We start from the raw sequence: 15,660 nt of genomic DNA on the forward strand, positions 1-15,660 counted from the left end.
CCTCACCCCAGCCTTCTCTCCATACCCCCGGATCCCTTCAGCCGTAAGGGCCACATCTTAACTCCCTTTTGAATATGTCCAACGAACTGGACTCAACAACTTTCTGTGGCAGAGAATTCCACAGGTTCACAACTCTCGGTGAAAAAGTTTCTCCATCTTGGTCCAATATGGCTTACCCCTTACCCTTAGACTGTGTCCTCTGGTTCTGGACTTCCCCAACCTCGGGAACATCCTTCCTGCATCTAACCTGTCCAGTCCTGTCAGAATTTTATACATTTCTATGAGATCCCCTCTCATTCATCAAAATTCCAGTGAGTATAAGCCTGGTCGATCCAGTCTTTCCTCATATGTCAGTCTGTGAACCTTTGCTGCACTCCCTCAATAGCAAGCATACCTTTCCTCAGATTAGGAGACCAAAACTGCACACAATACTCAAGGTGTGGTCTCACCAAGGCCCTGTACAACTGCAGTAAGACCCTCCCTAATCCTATACTCAAAAACCTTCGCTATGAAGGCGAGCATGCCATTTGCTTTCTTTACTGCCTGCTGTACCTACCTACATGCCTGCCTTCATTGACTAATGTACCATGACACCCAGGTCTCGTTGCACCTCCCCTTTTACTAATCGGTCACCATTCAGATAATCTGCCTTCGTGTTTTCGCCACCAAAGTGGATAACCTCACATTTATCTACATTATACTGCATCTGCCATGCATTTGCCCATTCACCTAATCTGTCTAAGTCTCCCTGCAGCCTCTTAGCATCCTCCTCGCAGCTCGCACTGTCACCCAGCTTAGTGTCATCTGCAAACTTGGAGATATTACATTCAATTCCTTCGTCTAAATCATTAATGTATATTGTAAATAGCTGGGGTCCCAGCACTGAACCCTGCGGCATCCCACTAGTCACTGCCTGCCATTCTGAAAAGGACCAGTTTATTCCTACTCTTGGCTTCCTGTCTGCCAACCATTTCTTTATTCACGTCAGTACATTACCCCCAATACCATGTGCCTTAATTTTGTATACTAATCTCATGAGGGACCTTGTCAAAAGCCTTTTGAAAGTCCAAATACACCACATCTACTGGTTCTCCCTTATCCACTCTACTAGTTACATCCTCAAAAATCTCGAAGATTTGTCGAGCATGATTTCCCTTTCATAAATCCATGCTGAATTGGACAGATCCTGTCACTGCTTTCCAAATGCGCTGCTATTACATCTTCTTTCATTGACTCCAGCATTTTCCCCACCACCAATGTCAGGCTAACCGGTCTATAATTCTGTTTTCTCTCTCCCTCCTTTCTTAAAAAGTGGTGGTACATTATCTACCCTCCAATCCATAGGAACGGATCCAGAGTCCATGGAATGTTGGAAAATGACCACCAATGCATCTACTATTTCTAGGGCCACTTCCTTAACTACTCTAGGATGCAGACTATCAGGCCCGAGGGATTTATCAGCCTTCAATCCCATCAATTTCCCTAACATCATTTCCTGACACATGAGAATTTCCCTCGGTTCCCCCTTCTCGCTAGACCCTCGGTCCCCTAGTGTTTTTGGGAGATTATTCATGTCTTCCTTAGTGAAGACAGACCCAAAGTATTTATTCAATTGGTCTGCCATTTCCTTGTTCCCCATTATGAAGTCACCTGATTCTGATTGCAAGGGACCTACATTCGTCTTCACTAATCTTTTTCTCTTCATGTATCTGTCGAAGCTTTTGCAGTTCAGTTTTTATGTTCCCTGCAAGCTTACTCTCGCACTCTATTTTCCTCCTTCTAATTAAACCCTTAGTCCTCCTCTGCTGAATTCTAAATTTCTCCCAGTCCTCAGGTTTGCTGCTTTTTCTGGCCAATTTGTTTGCCTCTTCCTTGGATTTAACACTTTCCCTAATTTCCCTTGTTAGCCACGGTTGAGCCACCTTCCCTTTTTTTTACGCCACACAGTGGTGTACAATTGTTGTAGTTCGTCCATGTGATCTTTAAATGTCTGCCATTGCCTATCCTCTGTCAACCCTTTAAGTATCATTCGCCAGTCTATCCTAGCCAATTCACGTCTCATACCATCGAAGTTTCCTTTCTTTAAGTTCAGGGCCCTAGACTCTGTGTCACTCTCCACCTTAATGCAGAATTCGACCATATTATGGTCACTCTTCCCCAAGGGGCCTCGCACGACCAGGTTGCTAATTAATCCTCTCTCATTACACATCACCCAGTCGAGGATGGCCTGCTCTCTAATTGGTTCCTCGACATTTGGTCGAGAAAACCATCTCTTATATACTCCAGGAACAACTGCACAGAATTGCTACCAGTTTGGTTAGCCCAATCAATATGTAGATTAAAGTCACCCATGATAACTGCTGTACCCTTATTGCACGTGTCCCTAATTTCCTGTTTGATGCCATCCCCAACCTCACTACTACTCTTTGGTGGTCTGTACACAACTCCCACTAACGCTTTCTGCCCTTTGGTGTTTCGCAGCTCTACCCATATAGATTCCACATCATCCAAGCTAATGTCCTTCCTTACTATTGCTATAATGTCTTCTTTAACCAGTAATGCTACCCCATCTCCTTTTCCTTCCTGTTTATCCTTCCTGAATATTGAATACCCCTGGATGTTGAGTTCCCAGCCTTGGTTACCCTGGAGCCATGTCTCCATAATCCCAATTACATCATATCGGTTAACAGCTATCTGCGCAGTTAATTCATAGAAACATAGAAAATAGGTGCAGGAGCAGGCCATTTGGCCCTTCGAGCCTGCACCACCATTCAATAAGATCATGGCTGATCATTCCCTCAGTATCCCTTTCCTGCTTTCTCTCCATACCCCTTGATCCCCTTAGCCGTAAGGGCCACATCTAACTCCCTCTTGATGCCAGTTCATTGGACATATTCAACAACTCTCTGCGGCAGGGAATTCCACAGGTTAACAACTCTGAGTGATGAAGTTTCTCCTCATCTCAGTCCTAAATGGCCTACCCCTTATCCGAAGACTGTGTCCCCTGGTTCTGGACTTCCCCAACATCGGGAACATTCTACCCGCATCTAACCTGTCCCGTCCCGTCACAATCTTGTATGTTTCTATGAGATCCCCTCTCATCCTTCTAAACTCCTATGTATAAAGGCCCAGTTGACCCAGTCTCTCCTCATTTGTCAGTCCAGCCATCCCGGGAATCAGTCTGGTGAACCTTTGCTGCACTCCCTCAATAGCAAGAACGTCCTTCCTCAGATTAGGAGACCAAAACTGAACACAATATTCCAGGTTAGGCCTCACCAACGCCCTGTACAACTGCAGTAAGACCTCCCTGCTCCTATACTCAAATCCCCTAGCTATGAAGGCCAACATACCATTTGCCGCCTTCACCTCCTGCTGTACTTGTATGCCAACTTTCAATGACTGATGAACCATGACACCCAGGTCTCGTTGCATCTCCCCTTTTCCTAATCTGCTGCCATTCAGATAATCTTTCTTTGCGTTTTTGCCCCCAAAGTGGATAACCTCACATTTATCCACATTATACAGCATCTGCCATGCATTTGCCCACTCACCTAACCTTTCCAAGTCACCCTGCAGCCTCTTCGCGTCCCCCTCACAGCTCTCTCCGCCACCCAGTTTAGTGGTCATCTGCAAACTTGGAGATATTACACTCAATTCCTTCATCTAAATCATTGATATATATTGTAAAGAGCTGTGGTCCCAGCACTGAGCCCTGCGGCAGTCCACTAGTCATTGCCTGCAATTCTGAAAAGGACCTGTTTGTCTCGACTCTCTGCTTCCTGTCTGCTAACCAGTTCTCTATCCATGTCAGTATATTACCCCCAATACCATGTGCTTTGATTTTGCACACCAATCTCTTGTGTGGGACCTTGTGAAAAGCCTTTTGAAAGTCCAAATACACCACATCCTTGTCCACTCTACTAGTTACATCCTCAAAAAAAATAGAAGATTTGTCAAGCATGATTTCCCCTTCATAAATCCATGCTGACTTGGACCGATCCTGTCACTGCTTTCCAAATGCGATGCTATTTCATCCTTAATAATTGATTCCAACATTTTCCCCACTACTGATGTCAGGCTAACCGGTCTATAATTACCCGCTTTCTCTCTCCCTCCCTTTTTAAAAAAAGTGATGTTACATTAGCTACCCTCCAGTCCATAGGAACTGATAGAGTCCATAGACTGTTGGAAAATGATCACCGATGCATGCACTATTTCTAGGGCCACTTTCTTAAGTACTCTGGGATGCAGACTATCAGGCTCCGGGGATTTATCGGCCTTCAATCCCATCAATTTCCCTAGCGCAATTTCCCGCCTAATAAGGATATCCTTCATTTCCTCCTTCTCACTAGACCCTCTGTCCCCTAGTACTTCCGGAAGGTTATTTGTGTTTTCCTTCGTGAAGACAGAACCAAAGTATTTGTTCAATTGGTCTGCCATTTCTTTGTTCCCCATTATAAATTCACCTGAATCCGACTGCAAGGCACCTATGTTTGTCTTCACTAATCTTTTTCTCTTCACATATCTACAGAAGCTTTTGCAGTCATTTTTTATGTTCCCGGCAAGCTTCTTATCGTACTCTTATTTTCCCACTCTTAGTCCTCCTCTGCTGAATTCTAAATTTCTCCCAGTCCTCAGTTATGCTGCTTTTTCCGGCCAATTTATATGCCTCATCCTTGGGTTTAACACTATCTTTAATTTCCCTTCTTAACCACGGTTGAGTCACCTTCCCCGTTTTGATTTTACTTCAGACAGGGATGTACAATTGCTGAAGTTCATCCATGTGATATTTAAATGTTTGCCATTTCCTATCCACCGTCAACCCTTTTAGTATCATTTGCCAGTCTATTCCATCCAATTCATGCCTCAAACCATCGAAGTTACCTTTCCTTAAGTTCAAGACCCTAGTTTCTGAATTAACTATCACTCTCCATCTTAATAAAGAATTCTACCATATTATGGTCACTCTTCCCCAAGGGGCCTCGCACAACAAGATTGCTAATTAGTCCTTTCTCATTACACATCACCCAGTCTAGGATGGCCAGCTCCCTAATTGGTTCCTTGACATATTGGTCCAGAAAACCATCCCTAATACACTCCAGGAAATCCTCCTCCACCGCATTGCTACCAGTTTGGTTAGCCCAATCAACATGTAGATTAAAGTCACCCATGATAACTGCTGTACCTTTATTGCATGCGTCCCTAATTTCTTCTTTGATGCTGTCCCCACCCTTACTACTACTGTTTGGTGGTCTGTACACAACTCCCACTAGCGTTTTCTGCCCCTTGGTATTCCGTAGCTCCACCCATACCGATTCCACATCATCCAAACTAATGTCGTTTCTTACTATTGCATTAATTTCCTCTTTAACCAGCAATGCCACCCCGCCTCCTTTTCCTTTCTGTCTATCCTTCCTAAATGTTGAATACCCCTGGATGTTGAATTCCCAGCCTTGGTCACCTTGGAGCCATGTCTCCGTGATGCCAATTACATCCTACCCGTTAACTGCTATCTGCGCAGTTAATTCATAGAAACATAGAAACATAGAAAATAGGTGCAGGAGCAGGCCATTCAGCCCTTCTAGCCTGCACCGCCATTCAGTGAGTTCATGGCTGAACATGAAACTTCAGTACCCACTTCCTGCATTCTCGCCATAACCCTTGATCCCCCGAGTAGTAAGGACTTCATCTAACTCCCTTTTGAATATATTTAGTGAATTGGCCTCAACTACTTTCTGTGGTAGAGAATTCCACAGGTTCACCACTCTCTGGGTGAAGAAGTTTCTCCTCATCTCGGTCCTAAATGGCTTACCCCTATCCTCAGACTGTGACCCCTGGTTCTGGACTTCCCCAACATTGGGAACATTCTTCCTGCATCTAACCTGTCTAAACCCGTCAGAATTTTAAACGTTTCTATGAGGTCCCCTCTCATTCTTCTGAACTCCAGTGAATACAAGCCCAGTTGATCCAGTCTTTCTTGATGGGTCAGTCCCGCCATCCCGGGAATCAGTCTGGTGAATCTTCGCTGCACTCCCTCAATAGCAAGAATGTCCTTCCTCAAGTTAGGAGACCAAAACTGTACACAATACTCCAGGTGTGGCCTCACCAAGGCCCTATACAACTGTAGCAACACCTCCCTGCCCCTGTATTCAAATCCCCTCGCTATGAAGGCCAACATGCCATTTGCTTTCATAAATTCCTGCTGTACCTGCATGCTAACCTTCAATGACTGATGTACCATGACACCCAGGTCTCGTTGCACCTTCCCTTTTCCTAATCTGTCACCATTCAGATAATAGTCTGTCTCTCTCTTTTTACCACCAAAGTGGATAACCTCACATTTATCCACATTATACTTCATCTGCCATGCATTTGCCCACTCATCTAACATATCCAAGTCACTCTGCAGCCTAATAGCATCCTCCTCGCAGCTCACACTGCCACCCAACTTAGTGTCATCCGCAAATTTGGAGATACTGCATTTAATCCCCTCGTCTAAATCATTAATGTACAATGTAAACAGCTGGGGCCCCAGCACAGAACCTTGCGGCACCCCACTAGTCACTGCCTGCCATTCTGAAAAGTACCCATTTACTCCTACTCTTTGCTTCCTGTCTGACAACCAGTTCTCAATCCACGTCAGCACACTGCACACTACCCCCAATCCCATGTGCTTTAACTTTGCACATTAATCTCTTGTGTGGGACCTTGTCGAAAGCCTTCTGAAAGTCCAAATATACCACATCAACTGGTTCTCCTTTGTCCACTTTACTGGAAACATCCTCAAAAAATTCCAGAAGATTTGTCAAGCATGATTTCCCTTTCAAAAATCCATGCTGACTTGGACCTATCATGTCACCATTTTCCAGATGCACTGCTATGACATCCTTAATAATTGATTCCATCATTTTACCCACTACTGAGGTCAGGCTGACCGGTCTATAATTCCCTGTTTTCTCTCTCCCTCCTTTTTTAAAAAGTGGGGTTACATTGGCTACCCTCCACTCCATAGGAACTGATCCAGAGTCAATGGAATGTTGGAAAATGACTGTCAATGCATCCGCTATTTCCAAGGCCACCTCCTTAAGTACTCTGGGATGCAGGCCCTGGGGATTTATCGGCCTTCAATCCCATCAATTTCCCAAACACAATTTCCCGACTAATAAAGATTTCCCTCAGTCCCCCCTCCTTACTCGACCCTCTGACCCCTTTTATATCCACCTTATTCCGAATACTCCTTGCATTGAGGCACAGAGCCTTCAGGCTTGTCTTTCTAACACACTTTGCCCCTTTAGAATTTTGCTGTAATGTGGCCCTTTTTGCTTTTTGCCTTGGGTTTCTCTGCCCTCCACTTTTACTTTTCTTCTGTCTATCTTTTGCTTCTGCCCCCTTTTCATTTCCCTCTGCCTCCCTGCATTGATTTCCATCCTCATGCCATATTAGTTTAACTCCTCCCCAACAGCACTAGCAAACACTCCACCTCGGACATCGGTTCCGGTCCTGCCCAGGTGCAGACCGTCCAGTTTGTACTGGTCCCACCTCCCCTAGAACCAGTTCCAATGTCCCAGGAATTTGAATCCCTCCCCCTTGCACCATTCCTCAAGCCGCGTATTCATCTGAGCTATCCTGCGATTCCTACTCTGACTAGCACGAGGCACTGGTAGCAATCCTGAGATTACTACCTTTTGGGGTCCTACTTTTTAATTTAACTCCTAGCTCCCTAAATTCAGCTTGTAGGACCTCATCCTGTTTTTTTACCTATATCGTTGGTATCTATATGCACCACGACAGCTGGCTGTTCACCCTCCCCCTCCAGAATGCGCTGCAGCCGCTCCGAGACTTCCTTGACCCTTGCACCAGGGAGGCAACATACCTTCCTGGTGTCTCATTTGCGGCTGCAGAAACGCCCATCTATTCCCCTTGCAATAGAATCCCCTATCAATATAGCTCTCCCACTCTTTTTCCTGCCCTCCTGTGCAGCAGTGCCACCCCTGGTGCCATTAACTTGGCGGCGGCTGCTGCTGCCTTCTCCTGAAGAGCCACCTCCCTCAACAGTACCCAAAACGGTGCATCTGTTTTGGAGGGAGGTGACCGCAGGGGGCTCCTGCACTACCTGCCTTCCCTTGCTCTTCCTGATGGTCACCCATTCCCTATCTGGCTGTGCAAGCTTTACTTGCGGTGTGACCAACTCACTAAACGTGCTATTCACTGCATCCTCAGCATCACGGATGCTCCAGCGTGAATCTATCCGCAGCTCCAGTGCCGCAATGCGGTCTGTCAGGAGCTGCAGCTGGATACACTTCCCACACACGTCGTAGTCAGGTAGTATCCCTGATTTCCCACATAGCACAAGAGAAGCATGACACAGGTCTGGGATCTCCTGCCATGACTTAACCCTTAGCTTAACTTAATTTGTAACAATGCCAAAGGTTTCTTACTGCTGAGAAAAATAAAAGATCAAATACTCACCAACCAGCCAATCACTTACCCGCTTGGCTGTGTTGTCCCACTTTGATTTCTTCTTCTTTGTTTACCTTCTGCCCCTGCACCAGTTGGTCTCCTCTGACTCTCGGGCCTTTATAGGTCGCTCGACTGCCCGAACTGCCGCTCCTGTGGCCACCTCCTCCGACTCTCGGGCCTTTATAGGCCGCTCGATTGCCCGAACTCCCGCTTGCTCTTTGTAGGCTTGCCGCTGCTCCCGCTCTCGCGCCCTTTCCGAAGTCCCACTGCTCGGCTGATTCATGCTCTTAGTTTTTGAAGTTATATTTTTTCATACCAGATAAAAATCCCAGTGAATCTGAGCTGTACCCTATATTGCCTCAATGTCCTTCCTATAATGTGGATTCCAAAACTTCATGCAGTACTCCAACAATGGTCTTGCTAAAGTTTTATATAGATTCACCATGACATCTTAATATTATATTCTATATTACTTGCCATAAAATACTATTCCATTAGCATTTTTATTACCTTGGAGTGCTGCTTTTAATGTCTTCACACTAAGGCTGATCATCAAGAGGTGGTTGTCGCTGGCCATGCATGATCCGCAAATTGGAATCTGGTACCACTAATATGTCATCAAAGAAATGTAAAAGCAGTTTGTGGTGGGTTATTGTGTATGTCTACAATAAGCAGCACATGTTCAGAAATAAGCGGTATTTCCCAAGGTGCAAAGCAGCACATTTTGGATGGAAGACATTTTGTCTGTCACTCCAGTTTATATGAAGTGACTACCTTCTTTTCATAGTCATTACTGAACAGTGTGACTTGTATTGCAACTGAGGAGTGAACAGAATTTACCAAACTAGTTAACTTGGTTCCTCAATGATGGTTATGATCATGGGTGAGAGGTAGGATTGGTCTTTCACTCTGGGTGCTGGGAGGGGCATGAATGCTTCCATGCAGAGAGGAGAGAAAATCACCCGGGGTCCCTTCAAGCAGCATTCTTGTACTTCGCTCAGTGGGAAAGAAGAGATTTGTGATGCCATTTAGACAGATGGTTTGTGGTCAAGGAGGAAAACAGTGGTGAAAGACAATTGATGCGGTGAGGTGCATTCCATTACTGGGAGAGAACCGTATATTGAAGAAAGAACAAAGTACTTGGGATGCAGTTCTCCTTACTGAACAATGACACTGTCTCAGTCATGAAAGACTGAGTGCTATTTTTCGATTTCAGTTTGTCTCTTTTAACTTACTAAAATCTGTTGCATCTCTAACTTTTTCCAGTTCTGATGAAACACCATCGCCCTAAAACATTAACTCTCTTTCTCTCTCCACAGATGCAGCCAGACCTGCTGAGTATTTCTAGCATTTTCTGTTTTTATTTTGAAAAATAAGTTAGTTTAGATATTGGGTTAGTAATTTGGTCCTCCTTTTGTTAAGGCAGCATTAGGTCTATCAACGTTACTGTATTTGTAATGATTTCCAGTTTTTAACAGAGTTAATGATGTGGGACTGTGGCAGACTCTTTAGCTGGCTGTTGCTGAAGTACATTTGGGACATTATATAAACAGCTCAGGAACCTTGATAGTTCAGAGATAGATTGAAAAGCTACTCACTGAAATACTCGGTTTTCTTGCGGTATAATGGCGCTCAGTCTTTCATGACTGAGATGGTGTTTTTGTTTGTTCAGTAACGAGAGTTCCATCCCAAGCATTTTGTTTCCTATTTAAATTTCTGCTATCACAATTTATCATTGACTGAGCTGGCAATGTTGCTTTCTGGATTCTTTATTCTTGGAGTTTATGTAAGCTTTTTTTTACATCCATTATTTTTGAACTTGAGCCCTGTTAGCAGCATTGGATCAGAGCTCTTTAAGTCTTACTCCCACTTAACCAACTAAACATTGAGGAAAATTGCAGATAATCACTTGAAAAGCATGGAGTTTGTCTCGTTTGTTTGAGCATGCCAAAAATGTCCAGTAAATCATCGCAAGCGGTTGTGTCGGTGGTGTTGTACTTCAGTACTTTGTACCACTCTACTGTAAATCCTTTTTCTTAATAAAGTTTGCTGAGATTAAAAAATGCGCATAGGTGCAGTTCTGGGGGCGAGGGGATAGCAAATGTAATCTCAATATTCAAAAAATGATTGAGACAGAAAGCAAATTGACAAGTTTACAATTCTACAACATCAGAATTGGGGCAAATGTATGTAATGATATCAGTGGTCACCTAAGGGTCCAAAAGGATTCATCAACAATGTTTAAATATTGATGAATGGAGAGAGTTCAGAAAAGACAGCACAGAGAGCAGTGGTTGATGTCACCAACCGGATCCAAACATTCAGAGAACTGCAGAGGTTGTTTCACAGGCAATTTTTCTTGTTATTTATCAAACAATCATATGTTGCTGCTCACATGGTGCAACATCTTCTAATGCAAGTATATATCCTAAAGCAGCATATCAAACAAAAAATAACTTGCCCGATGGGAGTAATTGTGTTGGGGAAGAAAATAAGTGGTTACTGAATTCATTGTTTAGTCATATTCTCTCTCCCGCTCTCGCATACGCATGTAACTCTCTCACTGTCACTCTCGCATATTTGTTCTGCAATTTTTATGTTATCCACATATGGTTTATTAATTTGAGCCTTCAACTTGAAAAATCATTTGTAAAATTGAACACTGTGTTGCTGTTCTGGGGCTCCACTGCATTTATTCCCCTCAAAGCTTATACGTTTTCTTTTCCATCATCAGTAGAAGATTATTCTATTAAAGTCCATCAGGAAAAGTCCAGATTGCCAGTTATTAGCTTACAGACACTTTCTATTTGAACGCCATAGGACTGATCTCACTATCTGGTGTTCCCAGCAGGAAGCAGTATTTTCAGGGAGTCCATCAATGGGTAGTCGTGGACGAGTTCCCACTATACTTTCCTTGCAAGCACCGCTACCCAATGGAATTAGCCCTTGAGTTTCTTAGAGACAGCTTTAGCAAAGCAAAAGATGTGGGAGATCTGCTTGATGCCGGAGGACATAAGGCCAAGAATATTGATAGGAGTAAGGGAGGAGCCATGAGAGGCTAATGGTGGCAGCTGTTGGTTACATTTGTGAGACATGAAGAAATTGTGTCTTTGAAATATTCACTAATTTTAACAAGAAGTTGACCTTTGAGTGCTTTTATGATTTTGCTCAAAATAGCAAGCGTGGGAAATGTTGCTATGTTTAGGATGTCACTAATACAGGATGACCAGAGGATGACATCTGCTGGAAGAGATAAGATTGAGATATTCATGATTAGGAAAAATTGATCTCATACTTTCTGGGAAGCTTAAGGTCTTGCTCGCAGAGAAATTGACTTTTTTCTTCGTGCCAAAGTGCTTAAACTTTATTCAAAAAGAAAAATTAATTAATTGCATTTATATAGCACCTTTCACGACGTGAGGACGTCCTGAAGCGTTTTACCGCCATTGAATTACTTTTGAAGTGTAGCCACTGTTGTAATGTAGGAAATGCGGCGGCCAATTTGTGCAGCGTAAGGTCCCACAAAAAGCAAAATAATAACGACCAAGATATAATCTGTTTTTGTGATGTTGATTGGGGGAATTATATTGACCAGGACACTGGGTGAACTCCCCTTCTCTTCGAAATAATGCGATGGGATCTATTGCATCCATCTGAGAGGGCAGATGGGACTGCAATTTAATGTCTCATCCAAAAGATGAGATGGTGCAGTACTGGAGTGTCAGCCTAGATTTTGTGCTCAATTATCGGGAGTCGGACAGGATTGTCTATGCTGAACAAGTTTATTCTCTTTTACATCTTTTTATAATTAATCTTGACACGAGTAATACTTCAATAAAAGCCTTTTGAAAACGATCATTTTGGGACTATCAATTAATTGTTAATTTCTACAATTAATGCGTTAAACGTTTGCCGTTAATTGCAGAAATTCCGCATAGAGTGCCTGCAGCCTTCAGTATACAATGCAATTCCTCACCATAAGCTCAGTGCATGACCAAAACCTATTGGGGCCAAAATTGGTGGACAGACTGCCGACATACTGCCCAAAATCGCGAACTTGATCAAAAAATACCTACATACCGCCCAGCGGGAAATTTATCAGTGACATACCACCGGGTGGTATGCATACCGTATGCCGACATACCGCCCAAAATTGCCAAATTGATCACAGACCGCCCTTGAAAAGGTGTGGTTTTAAGTTGATAGATGATCTTCAGTCGGCGGTATGCATTTTTACCTATGAAAAACGTTTCATCTCTCACCCTCCAGTCTCTCTCTCTCCCCGCCCCCCACCACAGCCATCTCTCTCCCAAGCAGCCATCTTCTCTCTTCTCCTTCCCCCCCCCCCCCCCCCCACATACCTGCACAGTGCTCTCAGGCTGGCAGTCTCTGTTGATTCTGGTCGGTGCCCCTCGGGGGCGGAGCTTCGCAGCAGTATGCGCTTGCGCACAACTCGGGACCCGAAGATTTCCGAGTGAAAAGGACTCACCGCCCACACACCGCCGGCTGCACTCTGCTTGGCATACCGCCAAAAGAAAAGTGACGAAAATCGTGCACACTCTGCCCAACAGTACCCGGCGGTATGAAACGGCATACCGCCGAGAAATGGACGGATCATCGGTTTTCATTAATTTCGGTCCCATTGTCTTTTTCACATGTGCGGCCATTATGTCCTCCTGATGTGCAAACATTATTCTATTTCAGTGAATGTGCAGATGTCATGTTGTGTTCATGTGTGGCCATTATGTCCCATTTACAAGTACGCGCCATTGCCAGTAGAGTGTGAGTGTAACAGTGTCCAGAAGCCAGCTGCAGACCATTTCTTCATTAGCAGTGGGCTCCCGCAGGTCTACTGCTCAATGGATTCCCATTCATGGCCTCCAGGTAGAGTGTTGCAATGGTTCAGATTCAAAGCTGTTCATGCTCCAAGGTTTTATGCTGGGTTGTTTCTTGGATGATAAAGCATTAGTAATAAAACACACTTGAAATGGATGTAGTAATTGTATCAATTAAATATGCAATTAAAATCAAGATTAACTGATTAAAAATGTTAATTACAATTAATTTTTTAATGGCCCTAACTCATTTCATTGCTATGTGTAGTTAGCAAAACTGCAAAAGCTTCAGGATTCTGACCTTCCGTTTATTGGAAAATGATCAATTGTAGCCAATATTTTTCTCTGTTATTACTGAGTTACTGAGGCTTTTTTGCATCAAAGATTTTTTTTGTTTCATTGTAGACAATGGATTTATACCAGACACATTGCTGGAGGATGTGATGAGAGCATTGGACTTGGTGTCAGAGCCTGAATAGTAAGTGTTCTGTACAGCATTATGGTATAAACCTTTAAAACCAAAAGTAATGTTTCGTTTAAAGTTCTTAACAGCAATAAAATAGTAATTTGCCTTATTTGTGTATTTCATTGCTGACAATCAATTGTCTTAATACTGCAGAAATGGATGAGTACAATTTTGACTTTTTTGACTTAAATGTATTGTAACTTCATTTATAGCCTAACCAAGATTTTATATAAATTCAACATTATTTCCTGGCTTTTATATTTAATTACCCAATATATAAACTAATGATCCAATATAGAAAACCAGATATTTTAAAGATCTCTTCCACCAGCATTCCCACCCTTTAAGACCTATGCAACAGCAACCCTCTGTTCTTCCACTCTGTTGACAATTGTTTCCTTTTAGCTTTCACTCCAAGCTTCCATGTGGCTACATTTATCTGTACTATCCTGTATCTCAGTTTTTGCAATAAGTCTCTTAAGTGGTGCCTTATTAAACACCTTCTAAAAATCCAAATATGCAACATCCACTTCATTCCCTTTATCTGTACAGTCTGTGATATATTCAAAAATGCTGTTAAATTAGTCAAACAAGACATGTCCTCTACAAATCCATGCACTGTTCCTGATCCACCCATTCGATTCCAAGTATTTATGAAATCATGTTATATTCCAGAAGTTTACCCACAACTGAGGTAAAACTAACAGACCTATTAATTCCTGACTCAAATTTGCTCCTCCTTTTTAGGTGCAAGGCCCATCCAGGGGACAGGCCTGCACCCAGAATTCATGCAAATAACCCAGCAGAGGAAAAACATGGACTGTTATCTCCTCTCAAGCACAACACACAGCTGTGCCTTGTAGCTGTTTACTTCGTTCCCAGAGAGGAAAATCTATCCTATGTTCTAATTCTTGTCCAAATTTTGTGTCAACCAATGGTTTGGTGCTAGTACATTTTGTTAACGGTATTAAGAGTGGTTAAATAGCAACTCGTATTTTTGCGAAGCAAGCACTGACCACACTCGACCAGCTCTGTTGGGCAGGTCATATTGTTCGCATGCCCGACACAAGACTCTCAAAGCAAGCGCTCTACTCGGAACTCCTACGCGGCAAGCGAGCAACGGATGGGCAGAGGAAACATTTCAAGGACACCCTCAAAACCTCCTTGATAAAGTGCAACATCCCCAACGACACCTGGGAGTCCCTGGCCAAAGATCGCCCTAACTGGAGGAAGAGCATCCGGGAGGGTGCTGAGCACCTCGAGTCTCGTCGCCAAGAGCATGCAGAAAACAAGCGCTGATAGCAGAAGGAGCGTGCGGCAAACCAGACTCCCCACCCACCCTTTCCTCAATGACCGTCTGTCCTACCTGTGACCGAGACACTAATTCCAGAATTGGACTGATAAGTCACCTGAGAACTCACTTTGAGTGGAAGCAAGTCTTCCTCGATTTCGAGGGACTGATAATGATGATTATTATGTCAACAAACACTGAAATGTGCATGGTGTTTTTTACTTCTGTGTGTTTCCTTTGATAGCTTGGTTTCTTTCTGAATGATATTCAGATCAATGTTCTCTTTAAGCTGCGTGGCCATACAGCTGTCTGGAGCACCCATGCAGCCGGCTTATCGACTCTTAAATGGTCGCGGGGCCCCCCAAAAAGTTAGAGGGAACATTAATTCAGATTCTCTTCTGCTCCACTCTTTTGATTTTGTTTATGTATTAACTCGTAAGCTGAAATGTGTTTTGGTTTTTCGTCTGATGAAAAATACATGGGAAGAGACAGGAAATCAATATGAGTAAGAATGTAAGTAATACAGGGACTAAGGGATAAAAATAAAGCTGTTACATTAGACATAAAACTGCAATATACATGCCAACCATAAGCTTTTCAACCCATGT

General features: G+C 43.5%; 1 protein-coding gene across 1 annotated transcript in view; it reads left to right on the forward strand.

The window, feature by feature from the left end:
- Positions 1-15,660, forward strand: part of mindy3 (MINDY lysine 48 deubiquitinase 3) — a 175,830-nt gene that overhangs the window by 137,534 nt on the left and 22,636 nt on the right. The window contains exon 12 of the mRNA XM_070881329.1: positions 13,701-13,773. Within this exon, the coding sequence (XP_070737430.1) occupies positions 13,701-13,773 (73 nt within the window). The remainder of the gene's footprint in view (positions 1-13,700; positions 13,774-15,660) is intronic.

Source organism: Pristiophorus japonicus, chromosome 5 (assembly GCF_044704955.1).
Source record: "Pristiophorus japonicus isolate sPriJap1 chromosome 5, sPriJap1.hap1, whole genome shotgun sequence".
NCBI lineage: Eukaryota > Metazoa > Chordata > Chondrichthyes > Pristiophoridae > Pristiophorus > Pristiophorus japonicus.